The 16893-nt window shown below is 35.8% G+C and overlaps 1 protein-coding gene across 9 annotated transcripts in view; it reads right to left on the reverse strand.

Annotated features, from left to right (window-relative positions):
* ROBO1 (roundabout guidance receptor 1) overlaps positions 1–16893 on the reverse strand; it is a 1122251-nt gene that overhangs the window by 48986 nt on the left and 1056372 nt on the right. For 5 of the 9 annotated variants that reach the window (XM_073892029.1, XM_073892010.1, XM_073892014.1 and 2 more), the window contains 7 exons: positions 15515–15636; positions 14622–14853; positions 13531–13652; positions 10300–10471; positions 6142–6339; positions 1727–1753; positions 276–318 (listed from right to left, as the gene is read on the reverse strand). In XM_073892029.1, coding sequence (XP_073748130.1) covers positions 276–318; positions 1727–1753; positions 6142–6339; positions 10300–10471; positions 13531–13652; positions 14622–14853; positions 15515–15636 — 916 coding nt within the window. The remainder of the gene's footprint in view (positions 1–275; positions 319–1726; positions 1754–6141; positions 6340–10299; positions 10472–13530; positions 13653–14621; positions 14854–15514; positions 15637–16893) is intronic. The other 4 variants (XM_073892039.1, XM_073892021.1, XM_073892057.1 and 1 more) reach the window with 1 other exon arrangement.

The raw sequence follows: 16893 nt of genomic DNA on the forward strand, positions 1-16893 counted from the left end.
ACTCCTTTTAATCATCCACTAAAATCAGCAAGCTTGTCTTTCACGGTTAAAGTGCGCCCTCTGGTGTTCATTCACTAAGATGCAACAGCTTCCATCAACGGCATTTGTGTACCAGCAAGCTTGGTTCCACAGCACGGTGGAATGGAGTATTTCTAAAAGATTTGAACAAACTTCATCCTTCGACGTTTTATGCAAAGAAAGTGATGTCACTGAGGAAGGCAAGATGAGATACCTGGAATTCCCTTTAGGATCTACAAAACAAGCAGGATAATTACCTCCCTCCACTGCTCACAGCTTCACCTCCTCTCTGATAAGTTACTAGAATGTTACCAAAAAAAAAAAAAAAAAGAAAAAGAAACAATTAATAGACATGTTTATGTTTATAAATCAAAAGCTATTACATCCATGAGTATCTTTCTAAAATGGAATGCTTTCTCACTTTCTACTTAGAAGCATTGCAAAACCATCACAGAAAGCAGGTTTCTGATTCAACTAGTATTTTTTAAGATTATATAGAATTAAATATGTTACTCTTATTTTCTTAATGTGCCAATAAGGTTGAGAACTAAGTAAAAGCAAACTTGAGTACACTCTTATTAAATATATTACGCACTGTTACATTTGCATTCCCATAGTTTTCTATTTTGAATTTATTATTAGATCCGATAATTTCATGATTTTATATGTATATATAATTGGAATCTTAAATTGAAAAAAAAATGGCAAGACTGTTGTCCCAGAAGTATGAATACCAGTAAGACAAAGATAAATGTTAAACCTTCTCTCCCTCCACACACAAAGATGTATGCCAAGTTGTGACTATTAATACGACATATTTTTTTTTATTGTGGCTTACAGAAGCCCCTCCCATTATATTTTCATCAGACATGTGTATATTTAGTGACAATATATTTTAATGCTCTTGAAAGCATTCTCAGTCTAATGAATTATGGGTGTAAAAATTTAGCAATAATAAAGATTTGCACACAGGCAAGGGGTTAGGAAGATTGGCTTTTCTGTAAATACAGACGCATTTTCTAAGAAGAAATATGTTTCTAAAAGCTGCCAAATTCTGCTTAGAAGAACTCCAAACGGGGAGTGTGTTAAGGAGAGATAACTGCTTCCAGTGATTACAATAACTGGATTAAAACCGAGGAGGCAAGACTTCAGGTACATCTTCTATTAAAGGTGACGTGAAAGAAGAGGGCCCACTTTGAAAAAGAAACTGAACAGAACAAAATATTGGGATTCTGACTTTGGGAAAATAAAAAGTTTTATCTTCCACATGTGTTGGGTATTTTGGTTCCCTTTAAAAATGTTGATTCTATGGACAGAGAATTGCAAGGGGGAGAAATTTTCATTGGAAAATGTGAAAGCTTAAGGTAAGGGAAAAAATGCACTGCCAAGTATGCAATAATCAATAAGATCATTAGCATGTTAAATCATGCTGAGGGTGAAAACAGAGTGTCTATCTAATGAAACACGTGCGCGCAAGGCCAAGATGCAGCGTGGAGTCATGAATAAATAACCGTATTAAATGGATGAAAAGCAACACCAACCATTTCTACTTCGAATGCATGCCTGACGTGAGTAAATGAAGTACTGTGTTCCACCTTAAGTCCTTTCCCCCAACTGACGGCAGAAAATGAAATAAAAACAGAAACACGATCGTACAACACATGCCAAACTAACAAAAGAGAGGCAGACGGTAAGTGCAAATATATACCTGTTGGTGTGAAGGTAAAAGACGGGACTGAAAAATCAAAACAAAATATAAACCAGTTATTAAGCTGAAGAGAGAAAGGGGACATATCACATTAGTATAAATCAAGCAGACAGCTGAACATAAAACAAATGTAAATAACGAAGCCAGTAGTTCTGACACTCTGATAGATGAATAAAACCAAATCTGAGGTGAAAAGAAGAGGTTTGTCTCTACAGGTGCCATTTTGAAGTGTCTGGCATGGGAGTCGTGCTGGGTTAGCCTGGGAATGACCCTGCACTGGGTCACATAGATTTAGGTCCCGGCTGTAGGACAAACAGGAATCCTCTACTATTAATCATCTCCAAACACTGGCTGATGGATTCTCAAACAAGTATTTTCAGGGTCTCGCTTAAACCTTATCTAGAAATCTGAAAGTAAATGCTTATAAAAGTGGACTAATAGGTGCACTTAAGTATTCATCATTCGGAGAAAGAGAGAGGCAGAGACAGGAAGGAAGGAGGGAAGGAAGGAAGAAAAGGAAGGAAGGAAGGAGGGGAGGAAGGAAGGAGGGGAGGAAGGAAGGAGGGAAGGAAGGAAGGAGGGGAGGAAGGAAGGAGGGAAGGGAGGAAGAAGGAAAGAAACAACCGGAACAAAGGGAGCCATAAAACCAAACTGTTTCACTGCCGAGAAATGCCTGACACCCTATCATATAAACAGTGTGATACAATGTTTTTATCATTATAGAAATTTGTGAATGGACAGGAAGAAATGGGGAGTTTTAAACTTAAATTTCTCGATTATAGTTTACACTGAGAAGCTTTCTCTGAGTAGGCTGAGCAGTTTTCAAATGTCACACTAGAAGCTAAACAATAGAACAATAACACCCCACTGAAAACCCTCACTCTCTCTGCAGTTATAAATCTTAATCTGATCAATAATGCCTGAAATTGAACTGGAGACCTCAAAAGTAGCAGCCTCGCCTCCCTCACTTTTCCTATCTCCTCCCCTTCCTGGGTGTTGGATAACGTCACAAACTATTTCCATGTCATTTCATGGCGGGAGGAGGCTGACTTATTTTGCAAGCTCTTCGCATTAATTTAAAGTAAACAGTTCCCAGGTCAAGCAAGCCAGGGAATGTTCGCTGCTCCCTTGAAGACTCAAGCTGGCATTTAAGAAATCCTTAATACACACGAACTAGAATATTGATTATGTATCGTGGATCAACAAGCTGCCAAAAATGTATTTTCCACATCACATTTGAATGTCTCCAAGAAATTTACTTTAGGATTAGAGACTTTGGGGGCTCCACACTGCACATGCTGGAGTATTCGGTACAATGGTCACTTCCTACCAAACCGTTTTATCGTTGAGCACACTAGAAGGAACAAAGACAAAAACCTCAGTGCTGTGTGTGCCCATCTGATACACTGGCCTTCACTGGCAGCACGGCAGGCCCTCCCTGTCTTAAGAATTCTATTGTGTTTTCTTTCAGCTAGGTCTTTTCAGAGTCGATGTAATTTAGCCACAATCAATAATTCTGAGTCATAGTAACAAGTCTTCATAAATAAATATATAAGAAGGTACATGTGAAAGTAAAGCTATTCAAGCAAGAATAGAGTGCCTGAACATTCATTTGCTATCACAAGGACATAAGGAAAAAAAATATGAAAAGTCCTTATCAGTCCTCCTAGCTAACTGCTAACCCAGTTAGACACTGAAGAAGATACAAAAAGAGGCCATCTAAATGAAATTTTTAAAGCTTGTACACCAAAAGAACAAATTAATTCTCAAAGCTCCCAATAATATATAATCACCTCTTTTTACCCAGCGATGTTGGTGCACAGTGTGGATGTATGTGGAAAGGGATCCTGAGTGTTCTAGCAGAGGGTGTATCTACAGATACACTTTGGGGGGGGGGAGGTTAAAAAGGCTCACTATTACCCAAAGTCTGGTTTGGGGGTTTCAAGGTCAAGGGGCTCTTTTATATCTATTTCTTTAAAATCTTTCAATTCATTTTTTTCTTATAATTACTGGCATTGTTTCTGGCATAGACGATTTAAGGCTTCAGGATGCATTTTTTTTTTTAATTGCATGGAAACAGAATTATGAAAAAGTGCCAACGAGGCAAGATGAGGAAAGCAGAATCAAATGCTCACCAATTACATTTGTAATTATGTTCTATGATTTCTGCTTAAACACAAGCTAGTTAAAATGACAATGATATTAGTTTCATAGGTTTCGCACAAAGAGCTCATAGGCATTTGCCAGCATGCTTATAGTACATTAGTGAAAGAAAAGACATTTCAGAAAGGAAGGGGGTTTCATGTCACACATTCAGATTTCAAGACACTATAGAGCATTAAATTGTTATAACTAGACAGCTGCAGCACCTCACGGCACCAAGAAATACAAGACTCCTGGAGCATTCAAGAGACTCTACATCTCTACGTTAATTAGTCGCTTTTCCTCTTCAAAGTCGACTTCAAAACACAGCTCCCAACACCCTGCCCCCCCCCCCCCCCCCCCCCCCCGGCCGCCCCCGCTCCATGACCCAGAAGCCCCTTCCCTGCACTGGATTTTAAGTCAAAGGTTTTAGATGGTCACACATGTGTCTGACATCGTTCTACTCTGTAGATATAATGAGCACCAGCTCTCCTGGCCTCCACGCCCTTGTTTTCCATTTCACAGGCAGGGATACTGACATTTTGCTTCATCTCTAGATAGAACACATTATCTGCAAAAAAACATTTTGAAGGATGATAATGCTACGGCAAATATGTGTATGTACATGAAGGCATGGGCTGCATGTCCACAGCAGGGAGGCACATTAATTTATTTTTACCGTACGGGTGATGAATTTGTGTTGACTCTTTTTTGCCAAGACCCCTTGTGACTGACAGCACAAATATTTTAGATGGCTGTCCCAGGCTGTTTTATAAGCATATAGCTAGCACTACAAATTCTGATTTTGCATATAACAGATTAGAGAAAGGGCTTGGCTAAGACATGTAGGAAATGCTTGCTTAGAAAATATGTAGACTTGGGAAAAAAAAAAAAAGGAAATATGTAGACTTGGGGTGCCTGGGTGTCTCAGTCATTTAAGCATCTGACTCCTGATTTCAGCTCAGGTCATGATCTCAGGGTTGTGGGAGCAAGCCCCACATCTGGCTCCCTGCTCAGCATGGGGTCTGCTTGAGATTCTCTCTCCCTCCGCCCCTTTCCCTGCTAGAGCATGCTCACTTGCATGCTCTCTCTCTCTCTAAAATAAATAAATAAAATCTTTAGAAAATACATAGACTTTTTTTTTTTTTTTAAGAATGGTGATGGTGCAGGAGGGGATGTGTTCATTGGTAATTCTCTTTAAATTTGTTTTCCAGCCAAGCAAAAGTGTTGTCTTATAATCCCTAGAAATAGGGTGAATGTATAATTTGCCATCCAAACTAGGACAATTTTGAGAACAAAAGGGAGTACTCTAGGTAACTTGTTGGCAAAGACATAAGTTGGGACTCTCCCCTGAAAATCAAGACTTTTAGTCACTCTACCTGTAGTGCACATCAAGGCCCAGAATTGATCATTAGGTTTGTTGGGTAGGTAGAGGCAGGGAAGACTATCTATCTGACAGTGTTCACAAATCTCAAAGAATAAAAAATACAAATCACCAATCTACAGACTTCAAGGATATGTGGCAAAAGTGTCTGTGAACCTCGGCATACTTGGTTCCTCTATAAAATTGTAAATAATAGCAGCCAAGTAAACTTTCTCTTCTAACCCTATAAACACACTTGTAAGGAAATCCCCATCACTAATTAACAGCATATACATATCCAAATCTCCAACTTTAAATACAACAATAAAAAAAATACTAAACTTCCTCTCTGCAAAGGCAAATTAGTTGGGCATTCCATATTCACTAAGAAATGACTATTTTATAACTAATCAGAAATACTCATAAAATAATTATTTTATAAATAATCTCTTTAGCTTCACAAAGACTACAGCACTCCCTCTAAAGGCATATGAGTCAGTGCAAAGTTTGTATTTATAATTCCGGTGACAAGGAGATTAAAAAATTTCTTCAAGAACATAAAGCAGTGAGGTAATTCCCTAAGAGCATAAGAGAGGGTGTAACGACCAAGTGTAGACCTGTTTTGGCGAAATATATTTTAAAGGAATTGAGCCTGAAAACAGATAAGCCCTGTTTGAAGTGTTGCTACACAAGAGAAGTCAATATGTAGAGATCACAATAAAAGCACTTTAGAGAATCTTTATATATTAAATAATTTAATATATGAGAAATAATTTAATATATTAAATAATTTAATATATAATTTAATATATATATAATTTAATATATACATGAATATTTAGGAGTCACAGATTAAAATCAGGAGTTATTGAAACATATTAAAAAATGGAAAACTCAGGAAAGGTAATACCTTTTCTGATACCCGCATAAGTACTAGTCAGTCCATTTCTCTTCTTCCGGTGTCGATACAGCCAGATGCTAAAGACCATGAGGATGATCCAACAGGCCGCCCCGATTCCTGCAATGAATGCTGGCTGCTTCACAACATCGGAGATCTGCTGAGCAAGGCTGACTTGGTCTTCAGGTGACACGGGGTTTCCGTGAGAATCTGAAAAACCATCTTTGGATTAATGTGGGTTTAAACCTCAATGAGATCATGAAGGCATACTTGTATCATATAAAATGGCTATCATTATTTTGTTAATTTTTAGGCGATCATTTCTGTCTTTCATTCGGAGACATCCACCTTTGTTAATTAAAATAGTCCATGAGATTTTCAGTAAAATTACATTCACTCTATTTTAATGTAAAACAAATATGACACGATAATTTCATGGAATATATTTAAAAACAGACAATGGCATACAACCTCTATTTTTTACTCCACAAAACTCTTACTGCTTAGATTGAGTTTCACAGGACAGTGCTAACTGAGATAAATATAAAGCTACAATTGTAAAAAATGAAATATTTTAACAGGAGTATATAAATAAGGGGTACCAAATAAGTTGTATAGAAAAGATAGGAACTTCCTCAGACTTGTACAGAAACCCTCAATTACATGTTTCAAAATGATAATAAATAAAACATTATTTCCTCTATTTAAGGTACATATTGAAAAAAAAATGTGTGTTTTCCTCCTCCCCAAATCCCCCAACTATATGACTATATTCTAGGACTCTAAAATGCATTATTTGAGCCTATGTTCACAGGGTTTATACAGTTTAGTACAATGTAAAACCAAAGAAAAATTAAGATAATGTTACCACTGAAATAACTATGTATAATCTTTCTTTCTTTCTTTCTTTTTTTAAGTAATCTCTACACTCAAGATGCTGCTTGAACTCATGACCCCGAGATCAAGAGTCAGATGCTGTACCAACTAAGCCAGCCAGGTGCCCCAAAGTTTGCTTGTTTGTTTTTTAAGTAATTTCTCTTTCTTCTAATATAACAGCCATGACCAGCAATAGATATAAGAACATTAAACATGGACAAGAACTATCTAGTGTTAAGAACAGTCGAAAAGGTGTATGTTTTCTGTTCTTCTGATTCAATAATTTAAAACTGATGGAATTTCTGGCAATGAAAATCTACTTATTTTATGTTTAAACCTACTAAGAGATTCCTTTTTTCAAACCCACCATTTCATCAAGTCATACAGAGCAGTCAGCAACGTCTGCAGAAAACTGCAAACCCTTGTTCTATGATCAAAGCAACATCCTACTTTGTTGGCACTGAGTGATGTCAACACTGAGGATGCCCAGTGGGCACAATTCCCATCAGTGCTCGCGGTTTTAATGTTCTTCCCCCACAACATCTGGTGAAACAAGAAGGTGTTTGTCCATTTCATTAGGAATGGTGCTTTCTTACAATCATCTAATTTTATTTGACTCCGAAAATGTTTTGCTAATCAACCTGCTTTAAAATAGAACCATTTGTTCTAGTCCAAAATTCCTTTTTTTTCAGGAAAAAAGTAACTGGTATAGCTCATTATATATGAAGAACATTTCTCAAACAGAAAAAAATTCTACAGATTTTTTTTCTTTCTTATTAAATGATATGGTGCCCCAAAAAGACATTCGTAGGAAAAATAAGCAGCGTTCAATGGCTAAGGAAACCACCTTGGGAAAATAGCACCCCTTTCTATGTAAAATGGTAGCTACATTGCTACGTGTGTGTGTGTGTGTGTGTGTGTGTGTGTGTGTGTTTTGTTTGCTTTTTTTTCTTGAACAGAGTTCCAGATTTTATTCTATGGAGGGTCAAGCCTGAAAAACCTATTTTTATAAACTGTCTCGGTCACCTGCCTTCAACGGTTTGTTGACTGAAAGTTTTATTTCATGTTCCAGGCTCTTTTATCTATGGTTTTCCTAAAAGCACTTCATCCTCTGAGAGTTCACCAAGCAGACCTATTCTTTTTTTTTTTTTTTTTTCCCCTTGATACACTCTTTGTATCTCCTAAGTTTATGGATTTCATGGCTATTTGTGCAAGGTTAAGTTGGGTAGCTTCAGATTTTATGGAGACAGCCAAGAGAGGTTCCATGCAAGCGACCAGATGGGCTTAGCAGAATAAAGTGTGGTGTGACTAATGAATTAAAACGGCCACTCTATACCTCAGTCTTTGTCTCCCTGCAGCTGAGGCTATATCAAGATATGGAAAACGGGAACACATTTATAATTTCAAGGAAACCAATTTGACCCTTAAATCCCCTGATTTAAATCTCAAATAAATAAAATTACACACAGTCCTTTTCCAAAGCATCTTTGAAAAAGGACTGAAACCATACCTTAAAAAAAAAGGTAAATGACATCAACAGTGCGTAGGTCATCACAGTGCCACTTATAATATCAATTTTAATAAGTTAATACTGATGTTTCATAAAACTGGGCAACTCTGAGTTATTTAGACTATTTTCCCCTATGTCTAACCTAACGTTGTAACAGATGCATCAAGCAATTCTTTTAAATAGTTTCCTATTTTGTAATTTTGTAATAAATGAACCTGAAATAAACCATGAAACTATTTTTGCTTAAAAGTTGCATATGTAATCACTGTTTTAAAAGATAATCCCCAAATCAAATTCTGGACCATGGCTGTGGCAGATAGCACAAGCTCTCCTCTAAAGGTTTGAATGTTACCTTCATACGATAGAGTTTTCAGGAGGTAACTCTCTAGCCAGTGACTTCATTTGGCAGTGTTCCCATTCCCCGATTTGAGGTCTGCACAGGAGTGATGAGCACCATTTCTAGTCCTGCACCATTAAATCCTGCCCCACCCTGTGGGTTTCTTTTCTCTCTGCTGGCCTTGGGTCAGCCTTGGAAGCTCCACGTTACAAAAAGGTAAACCTTATCAGCCCGTGACCCTCCCTGTCTACATGGTACAGAGTCCCACCCCACAATTACGACACTTCAGGTGAACTTTATAGTGCTACACCACGGAGGTTCAGCAAAGACATCCGTTAGAGCAGAAAGCACTGTCTTGACAATGGAACAATGATAGGAGTTTCCAAACTGAATGTAGAGTTTACATAGCAATGGAGTTTATTCAAAGCCAAATGTTTCTTAATTTTGTTTTGAAATAATTTCTAGAATGTCCTCAATTATCATCCAAATGCAAAAATACTATGTACTTGTCTGTGAAGTATAAAAATGCATATATCTGATCCTTTTCCTAACAAAATCTTACTAATGCTTAACTTCTGATCTGAAAGGAATAAGCCAAAGTTGACTCTACATTCAGCATTTTTCATAATTTAAATGTAGCTTCTTAATAGTGACACTTTTCTTTCCCCTTTCCATTGATAATTGTTTTTGTTGTTGTTTCTTTAGATTTTTACTAGTAACCACTTACTAACTTGTATTTCATATTCATGCCACATTCCCTAGAGGAAACTGTAGTAACAAGGCTTCTCTGTCAGTTTTTTTTCTTAATATTTTTCCTTTTTTAATTCCTCTAACCACCTCTGAAGCACACATCATATTTACCTTTCCAAGTAATTAGCATAGAACCGTATCCCGATTCTCTTTGACATTGGGATCCATCTTTTCTTATAAAAAGCAATTACAGTTTTAAATAGACACCAAAATAGTAAATATAAATTGTATATTGCTTAAACTTCTAATACCTAGTTTAAGTTTTTCATGGAAGTTTTTTTTTTAAATCCAAATAACTGTAAATTCCATGAAGATTCAGACTGTGTCTTTCTTGTTCATTGAGGTATCCTTGATGTTCAATTAAGAGTATTTGTTGAATAGGAAAAAAAAAAAGAAAGAAAGAAAATTCAACAGGATGGAATTAGGATGACAATGAATGCTGACAACCTTTGCTTGAAATACAATTTAAAATGTGTGCTTGGCTACGTTTCAGTCTAGTTGTGATATGTATTATGTATTTATATAATCATATTATATATTTATATAATTATGTATTTATATTTATATATTTTATACAACATATAATGCATATATTTTAAATAAAGCTAACATTATCATTTTTGTCTCTTTCCAAAAACCAAAAAAGGCAGGACCATGGGGGCAGCAATAGACTCTCGAACCAGATCTGCGCACTCACCTAACTGGATGAACTGTGGTTCACTCTTCACCCCAGCCCCAGCCCCAGTGCTGGCGGCCACCTCTACGCTGTATCGGATCCCAGGAACCAGAGAAGGAATGACCACAGAAAAGGTGGAGCCATCCACCGTCTTGTTTATATGATAGCGAGTTTCATTGCCCAGACACCAAACCTGTAAGAAGAGCACAAGGAATTTTAAGCCGGTAAATTTTTTAAGCGAATGCATAGATCAACATAGTATTTCGGTTTTAGACTGAGACCAAGTTCAGACTTATCATGGACCTGATACAGAATGCTGCAAACGTCATTTTCCCCTAGGATCTAGTTCTGAGCGGACTTTCCCAGTCAAACCTCAGGTTAGCAGTATCTTTAAGACCTCTTTTAATTTTCTCATATACTTCTCAAGGATTCTATTAGGAAAGTCTACAGACTTTTGTTCAAAGACACAGGCTATCAGCCCAAATTATCAGTTTTTTATTTTTAAACACCTAAGAAATTATTTGCCAGAAAAAAAAGGAGCTTTGCAAAAAACTGTGTATATCCAGATAAAGAACAATAACTAAATCTAAAGTACCTTTGCAAAAATATGGTTATTAAAAATAAAACTGGACAGGGGACCTGGCTGGCTCAGTTGGTAGAACACGCAACTCTTGATCTTGGGGTCCTGAGTTCGAGCCCTATGTTGTGTGTAGAGTTTACTTAAAAATAAATAAATAAAACTGGACATAAGGAGTTGGGATCTTCCTAGGAGTCTCCTCAGCCTGTGGCATGTTGCACTACTATCAATGAGAGAAAATTAGCACTCTGATCTTATATTTAAGTGGGAATATTAATTTGTCTTTGATAACACAGATGAGATCATAAAGAATAACAATACATATTTGACTTGAAAGAAAAGTATTCTTCTAATAAGAAAATTATTGTAGAGCTCATTAACTTTGATAAGGATATTTATGACAGGAAATTATTTTCAGGAAATTAAGGCTTCTGAACTACACTGCAATCCTTAATTTAAATTTCACTAAAGGGTTATTTAACCATAGAGTGATTTGCAATGTTTAAGAAGTTGGATATGGTGCATGACAGTATTTGGACTCAGTTAATATAAGAAAATGATCCATGGAGTAGTAAGACATGCTCTATATTCTTTATGATGTCCTCAAGCAAAATGTAGGATTAGTTTCAAGTAGCCTATTGTCTAAACTGTAATAGGAAATGGGACTTAAAATAAATCTAGGAGTATCAGTGTCCCCTATCACGTGAGCAATAACCTTTCATTTTTTTCTTTACAAGTTAATATTATTTTAATATAGTTTCAATGCATAACACCAGTAAATGGTCAGACTCTATACCAGGCCCTGACCAGTTGGAAATAAAGAGTCCTTTGTGATTTCTTTTCCCCCCAATTACATTACGCAGCTGAACCAAAGCCACAAACTGATCTTGTACCAGTCAATCAGGTTCGGAAAGGCATTTTATTATTTTAAATTGACCATGAAGTTAAGTGAAATCCACCCTTTTGCATTTCTTCTGGAGAGAAATGAGTTTTGACTCTTAGGGGAAAATGCCTACATTATACAATTTTGCTTGAGAGCTGAGACATCACCTCATTTTAAATCCCTAAAAATCTCTATAACCGTTCATTTTTCTGGACTGAACCATAGCATCCTGTTACTCCCTCGTCTTGAGATAACCTTGAAATTCACAAGAAAACACTTAAATTGTAGAGACTCTTACCTTTTAATGACTCAATGACACTAGAAGATCTAATTTGAAATATCTTAGAACATTCACAGGGCATTCATGGCACAATTTTAAATACTTTAAATGTCACCCTTTTAAAATTCTGGCAGATTTCATAAAGAGGTTTTCAGTTTGTTTTTAAAAATCATTTTAAGAAAATTTTAGGCCTAAAACGAAGCTCAGTATATCTGGTTATTGTCCAAATCAATTTGCTACTCAAAAGAACATTGATGGTCTTTATTGGCAAGCCTTACCAAGAATGCACATCAGAATCACCTTGGAAAGATCTATCCCAGTACATATGCAACTCCCCCCACATCAGACCTACTGAGACAGAATCTCTGAGAATGGTGGTCAGGTACATATGTTTGGAAAATGAGTCCACAAGTTATTCTGATGTTAGCATCTAACTACCTGTAGAAGATAAATGTGGGTCACCTTTTGAATATCAGTTTCATATCAATAGAGACAGTATAAAGTATTCACATATAGGAGATAAACTACTAAGTATCACAATTTAGCTAGTAACTAAAAAATACTCAGGTATCATGGAAATATAAAGCAGTATCTAGAGAAAAAATGTTTCACAGTTAAAATTCTTCTAGTATGCAATGTGTTTACATACATGTTGAAAAAAGGACATGTAAAATCTATTTTCTATTGAGATTTCCCTGATTTAATCTATCAATTATTCATTTATCATAGATCATTAAGACTTTCCTATAATACAGAGTCATTGACAGGATACCTCTCATGAGCCTAATTTTGTTTTTAACTGTATCTTGTCATGCTTGAAACTATTTGCTCAAAACAAGTCTATGTAAGACTCTAAATTTAATCACTAGAGCTGCTGACCTCACAGGTCAAAATAATTATCAGAATTATCAGATTGAGTCACTTGCCCTCTTATTATTTTTAAAATTCATTTAAACATACATAAATTTATAACTGAATCTCTTCTGAGATATGAAATTTTGTTTAGAGACTAAAACAAGGTTTACAGGGAAAAAAAATTTGTGCACCTTAAAATAAGTTTTCCAACTTAGCTTCAAAGTTCTAAAACTTCAAACATGTCAAAAAAAAAAAGAAGAAGAAGAAGAAAGCAAACCCTATTTGATAGTATTTGACTCTTAGCCCATCCCATGGGGCAATCCAATCCTGCAAAATATATTCAAGCTAGCTTTTTAAGGTAAAAAAACCCACAATTTTTTATTAGCATTCATACTTGTTGTTTGTGTAAAATTATATGGACCTATAGATTTTGTGACCATATAGATTGCTTCTTTTAAGTTAATTGTTTTTTCAAATGGCTTAAGATTTATTCCACAATTATCTAATAAACAGGGAAGTCTTTTAAAAATAATTTTACATGTTGCTTTACGCACCAGCAGATGGCGCCAAATACCCACAATTTCGACAAGCTTTTTCTTTTGCTTTGCTTTGTAGGGGGAGAAGGATGTCCCTCAGTAATTACTATATATGTGTTACCTTATACTCTTGGACCATTCCATTCTGAGTGTCTTCTGGAGGCGGCTGCCAACTAACAAGAATTGCAGTTCCATTTCCATCATTCTTTGATACAGTTACACTTTGGGGTGGGGCACTGGGTGCTATTAAATTGTTTTAAAAAGTAGATACATTATGAGTATATTAGAGAACACTGAAAGCAGACACAACATTTAAAGTCAAGTAATAACTATGTAAAATATATGTCAATATATCCATATGGTTTAAAGATGTATCTCATCACTTGAATGAGATACCCAACCGATTTAAGCTTCTCCTCAAAATTCCTAAAGCTTTTGTTTATGGCGAATTTTCCATAACCAAAGTTATGTAGATTATCTCCACAAAACATCCCAGGAAAATTCTTATTCCTCCTACCCTGTAACCTTAGTGTCATGTTCTCCCTACAAAGGTTCCAAAGTATAAAGCTATATATTAATCATCCATGACATTAACTATATCCTATCATTTATGTAATCAAAATAAGTAGATTTTAGGGAAAATTCTGGTTATTTTTACAGAGTATACTTGTGACACGTAACCTTTTTTTACTTTTATGTAAATACTAAGATTGAAATTCCAGGTATTGGGTGGCCAATCATACTGGTTTTTCTAGAGCTGAGGGGTTTCCACAGACATGAGGAATAAGCATAAAATGCTAACCCCAGAAATTCCTGGGCAAACCAAAACATTACTCACCTTATTTATAAATCATTACTCAAAGTAACATTCAATAAGTGAATGGAAAATAATTAATGGAAAGTCAAGCAAATTGAGAACAAATTCATCTTTAAATGTGAATTTTAGTTCTCAACAACTGAGTATGTCCTACATATGCCATTATATGGTTCACATTTGCAAATTTTTATATAGGCTATTAAAGCAAGTCAAGTATTACAGAGTTTTTATTTCTAGTAGTTCTAACTGAACAAAATCTCTTAGCAAAATATAACGTTCAATATCAAGACAGTTAATTAATGTCACAATTAACATTAAGATTTTTTCAATTAAGTTAATAAAAACCTAACAAATGTACTACAATGCGCAGTAATCACACGTTTCATTATACTTGCCTTCTTCTAAGGTTTTAGCAAATTTAATTTCACTATCTGCTCCTTGAAATTCATTAAAAAAAGGACGAGCCTTAATTTCATAGTTGACTCCCTTTCTGAGATCAGGGATAACCACGCTATTTTTGGTTGGGGTCCTCACTTCAAAAACTAACCACTCCGATTCACCATGGTTGGCTCCAGATGGCCGATAAAGAATTTTATAACCTTGAATATACTGAGACTGTTGGTCCACCTATTAAAATGACAAAAAATACAACCATTTATATCTTTTATTGATTTATTTAAAAATTATGCAAATTAAATGTGACAAAATGCAAACAATTCTATCTGGCTTCACCCTATAGTTTTCTAGTTTATATATAAATAGAACACGAAAAACAAATCACTGTCTTTTGTAATATAGTCACTTTTTCAGCTTACTATATAATGTTAGATACTAATTTCTAGGGTTCATGCAGAAATTTTAGGCATCAGAGCAGTTCTGTGACAGCCGTCTTAGGGGTGTCAGGATGAAAAGGATCTTTTGATCCTTAAACTTTCCAATTTTAGACGCCAATTTAATACTACTCAGAAATATTTCTTACGTCTAAAAAATATTATGTAATAACGATCCTGTCACAAGTACCATATTTATAATTAATACGTGTTCCTTTCCTTTGGTAATGGTAAAGTTTACTATTGCTGTATAATAGAAAATACACACAATATGAAACTGTTTTTGTTGAAAGCCAGTGCACAGCTACCATAATAAACAATGCTTACATTATAAGGCTGTCATTGGTGGACATATATATAAACTATCTGTTCCATAAATATTTTTTTCATATAATGATCTCCCAGAAGTCATCTGCTTATTGAAACTGAAATCAAATAGTGCAACAATAATGACTCACTGTCCAGTGCACTTCGATTGAAGAGGAAGAAAGGATGGTAGGGTTGTGGAGGTGCAGTACAACATTTCCCAGTTCTCTCTGGACCTGCTTGTGATCTATTCCCTGACTTGTTGGGGGAACATCTGCAACAATCCAAGAAGACCGTGTTACCATCCTATGCAATGTAACTGACTTGAATGAAAGCATGGTGAAACAATCCGTGCATTCATAGCAACTCTCAGAGAAGAATCATTCCAACTGGGAAGCCAACCTGTGATACAGGATAAAATGGGAACAACTTAACCTTTTTATTGGCATAGGGAAGATGGGGACATAGAGAGAGAGAGAGGGAACAAGCAGAGGGCATGCAGAAAGCAAGAAAGAGCAGGAAGCAAAGGTAACAATGGCAAAAAGCAGCATCTGAGGGTGCCTCCTACCATGAAATGATCACTTTCTCACCAAGGATGAGGAGCTGAGTGCAATCCCCTGAGTTTGTTATAAAATTCGACAGTGATCCTGACCACGCAAGAAAGAAAAGAGCCAGAAGTTGCAATAGAGTGGATGAGTAATGAAAAGAATGGAAACATATAAAAGTGAAAAGCAAGCACAAAAAGAAATTAGACACCTTACATCTTATAAGATGAACTTGGATATCTTCCCAAATAAGGTATATGGTAAGTTAGTAGTAGCTATGATGAGGGATACAGAAGCCACCAGTAGAATGGAATGGGATGGAGTAAAATGAAAGAATAGAACAGAACAGAATAGAATAGAACAGAACAGAACAGAATAACAAAATAAATCTGATGAGAAGAGAGTACCTAACCATCTATTTAATGGTTTGCTTTTTTAGTTCAGTTATTGTATCACTGTAAAGAAGGTTAAATAAAAAGTTCTTAATCTCAAGAACACCAAAATTTAAGAAAGGAGACCAATAACAAGGTAAGAATTAAACTATTACTAGTGTTCATATGTTGCACTTTTTTCCCCCAATAAGGAGGGGATTTGTTAAAATTCTAAAGTCTGTACTCAGTAAAAATTGCCCATTTCTAAGGAGGTTTTCTAAATACAGATATCTTGCTTTGCTTACAATAATAAAAGGCGGGCGGTGCTTGGGTGGCTCAGTTGGTTAAGTATCCAACTCTTGATTTCAGTTCAGATCATGATCTCAGGGTCATGGTACTGAGCCCTGCATCGGGCTCTGCGCTCAGCACAGAGGCTGCTAGTCCCTCCCTGTGCTCCTCTCTCTCTCAAATAGATAAAATCTTAAAAGATAAATAAATAATAAAAGGGAACACAGGGTGAAGTAGGGAAGAAAATAAAGAGATTTTTGTGGCCAGAATTCTTTCTCAGAGTAGTATATGTTGGCATATATACGCTAGAGTATTTACCATCCCATA

The sequence above is a fragment of the Callorhinus ursinus genome, unplaced genomic scaffold, assembly GCF_003265705.2.
Source record: "Callorhinus ursinus isolate GAN/ISIS: 27379988/994484 unplaced genomic scaffold, GSC_fseal_2.0 scaffold1, whole genome shotgun sequence".
In the NCBI taxonomy this organism is placed as follows: Eukaryota; Metazoa; Chordata; class Mammalia; order Carnivora; family Otariidae; genus Callorhinus; species Callorhinus ursinus.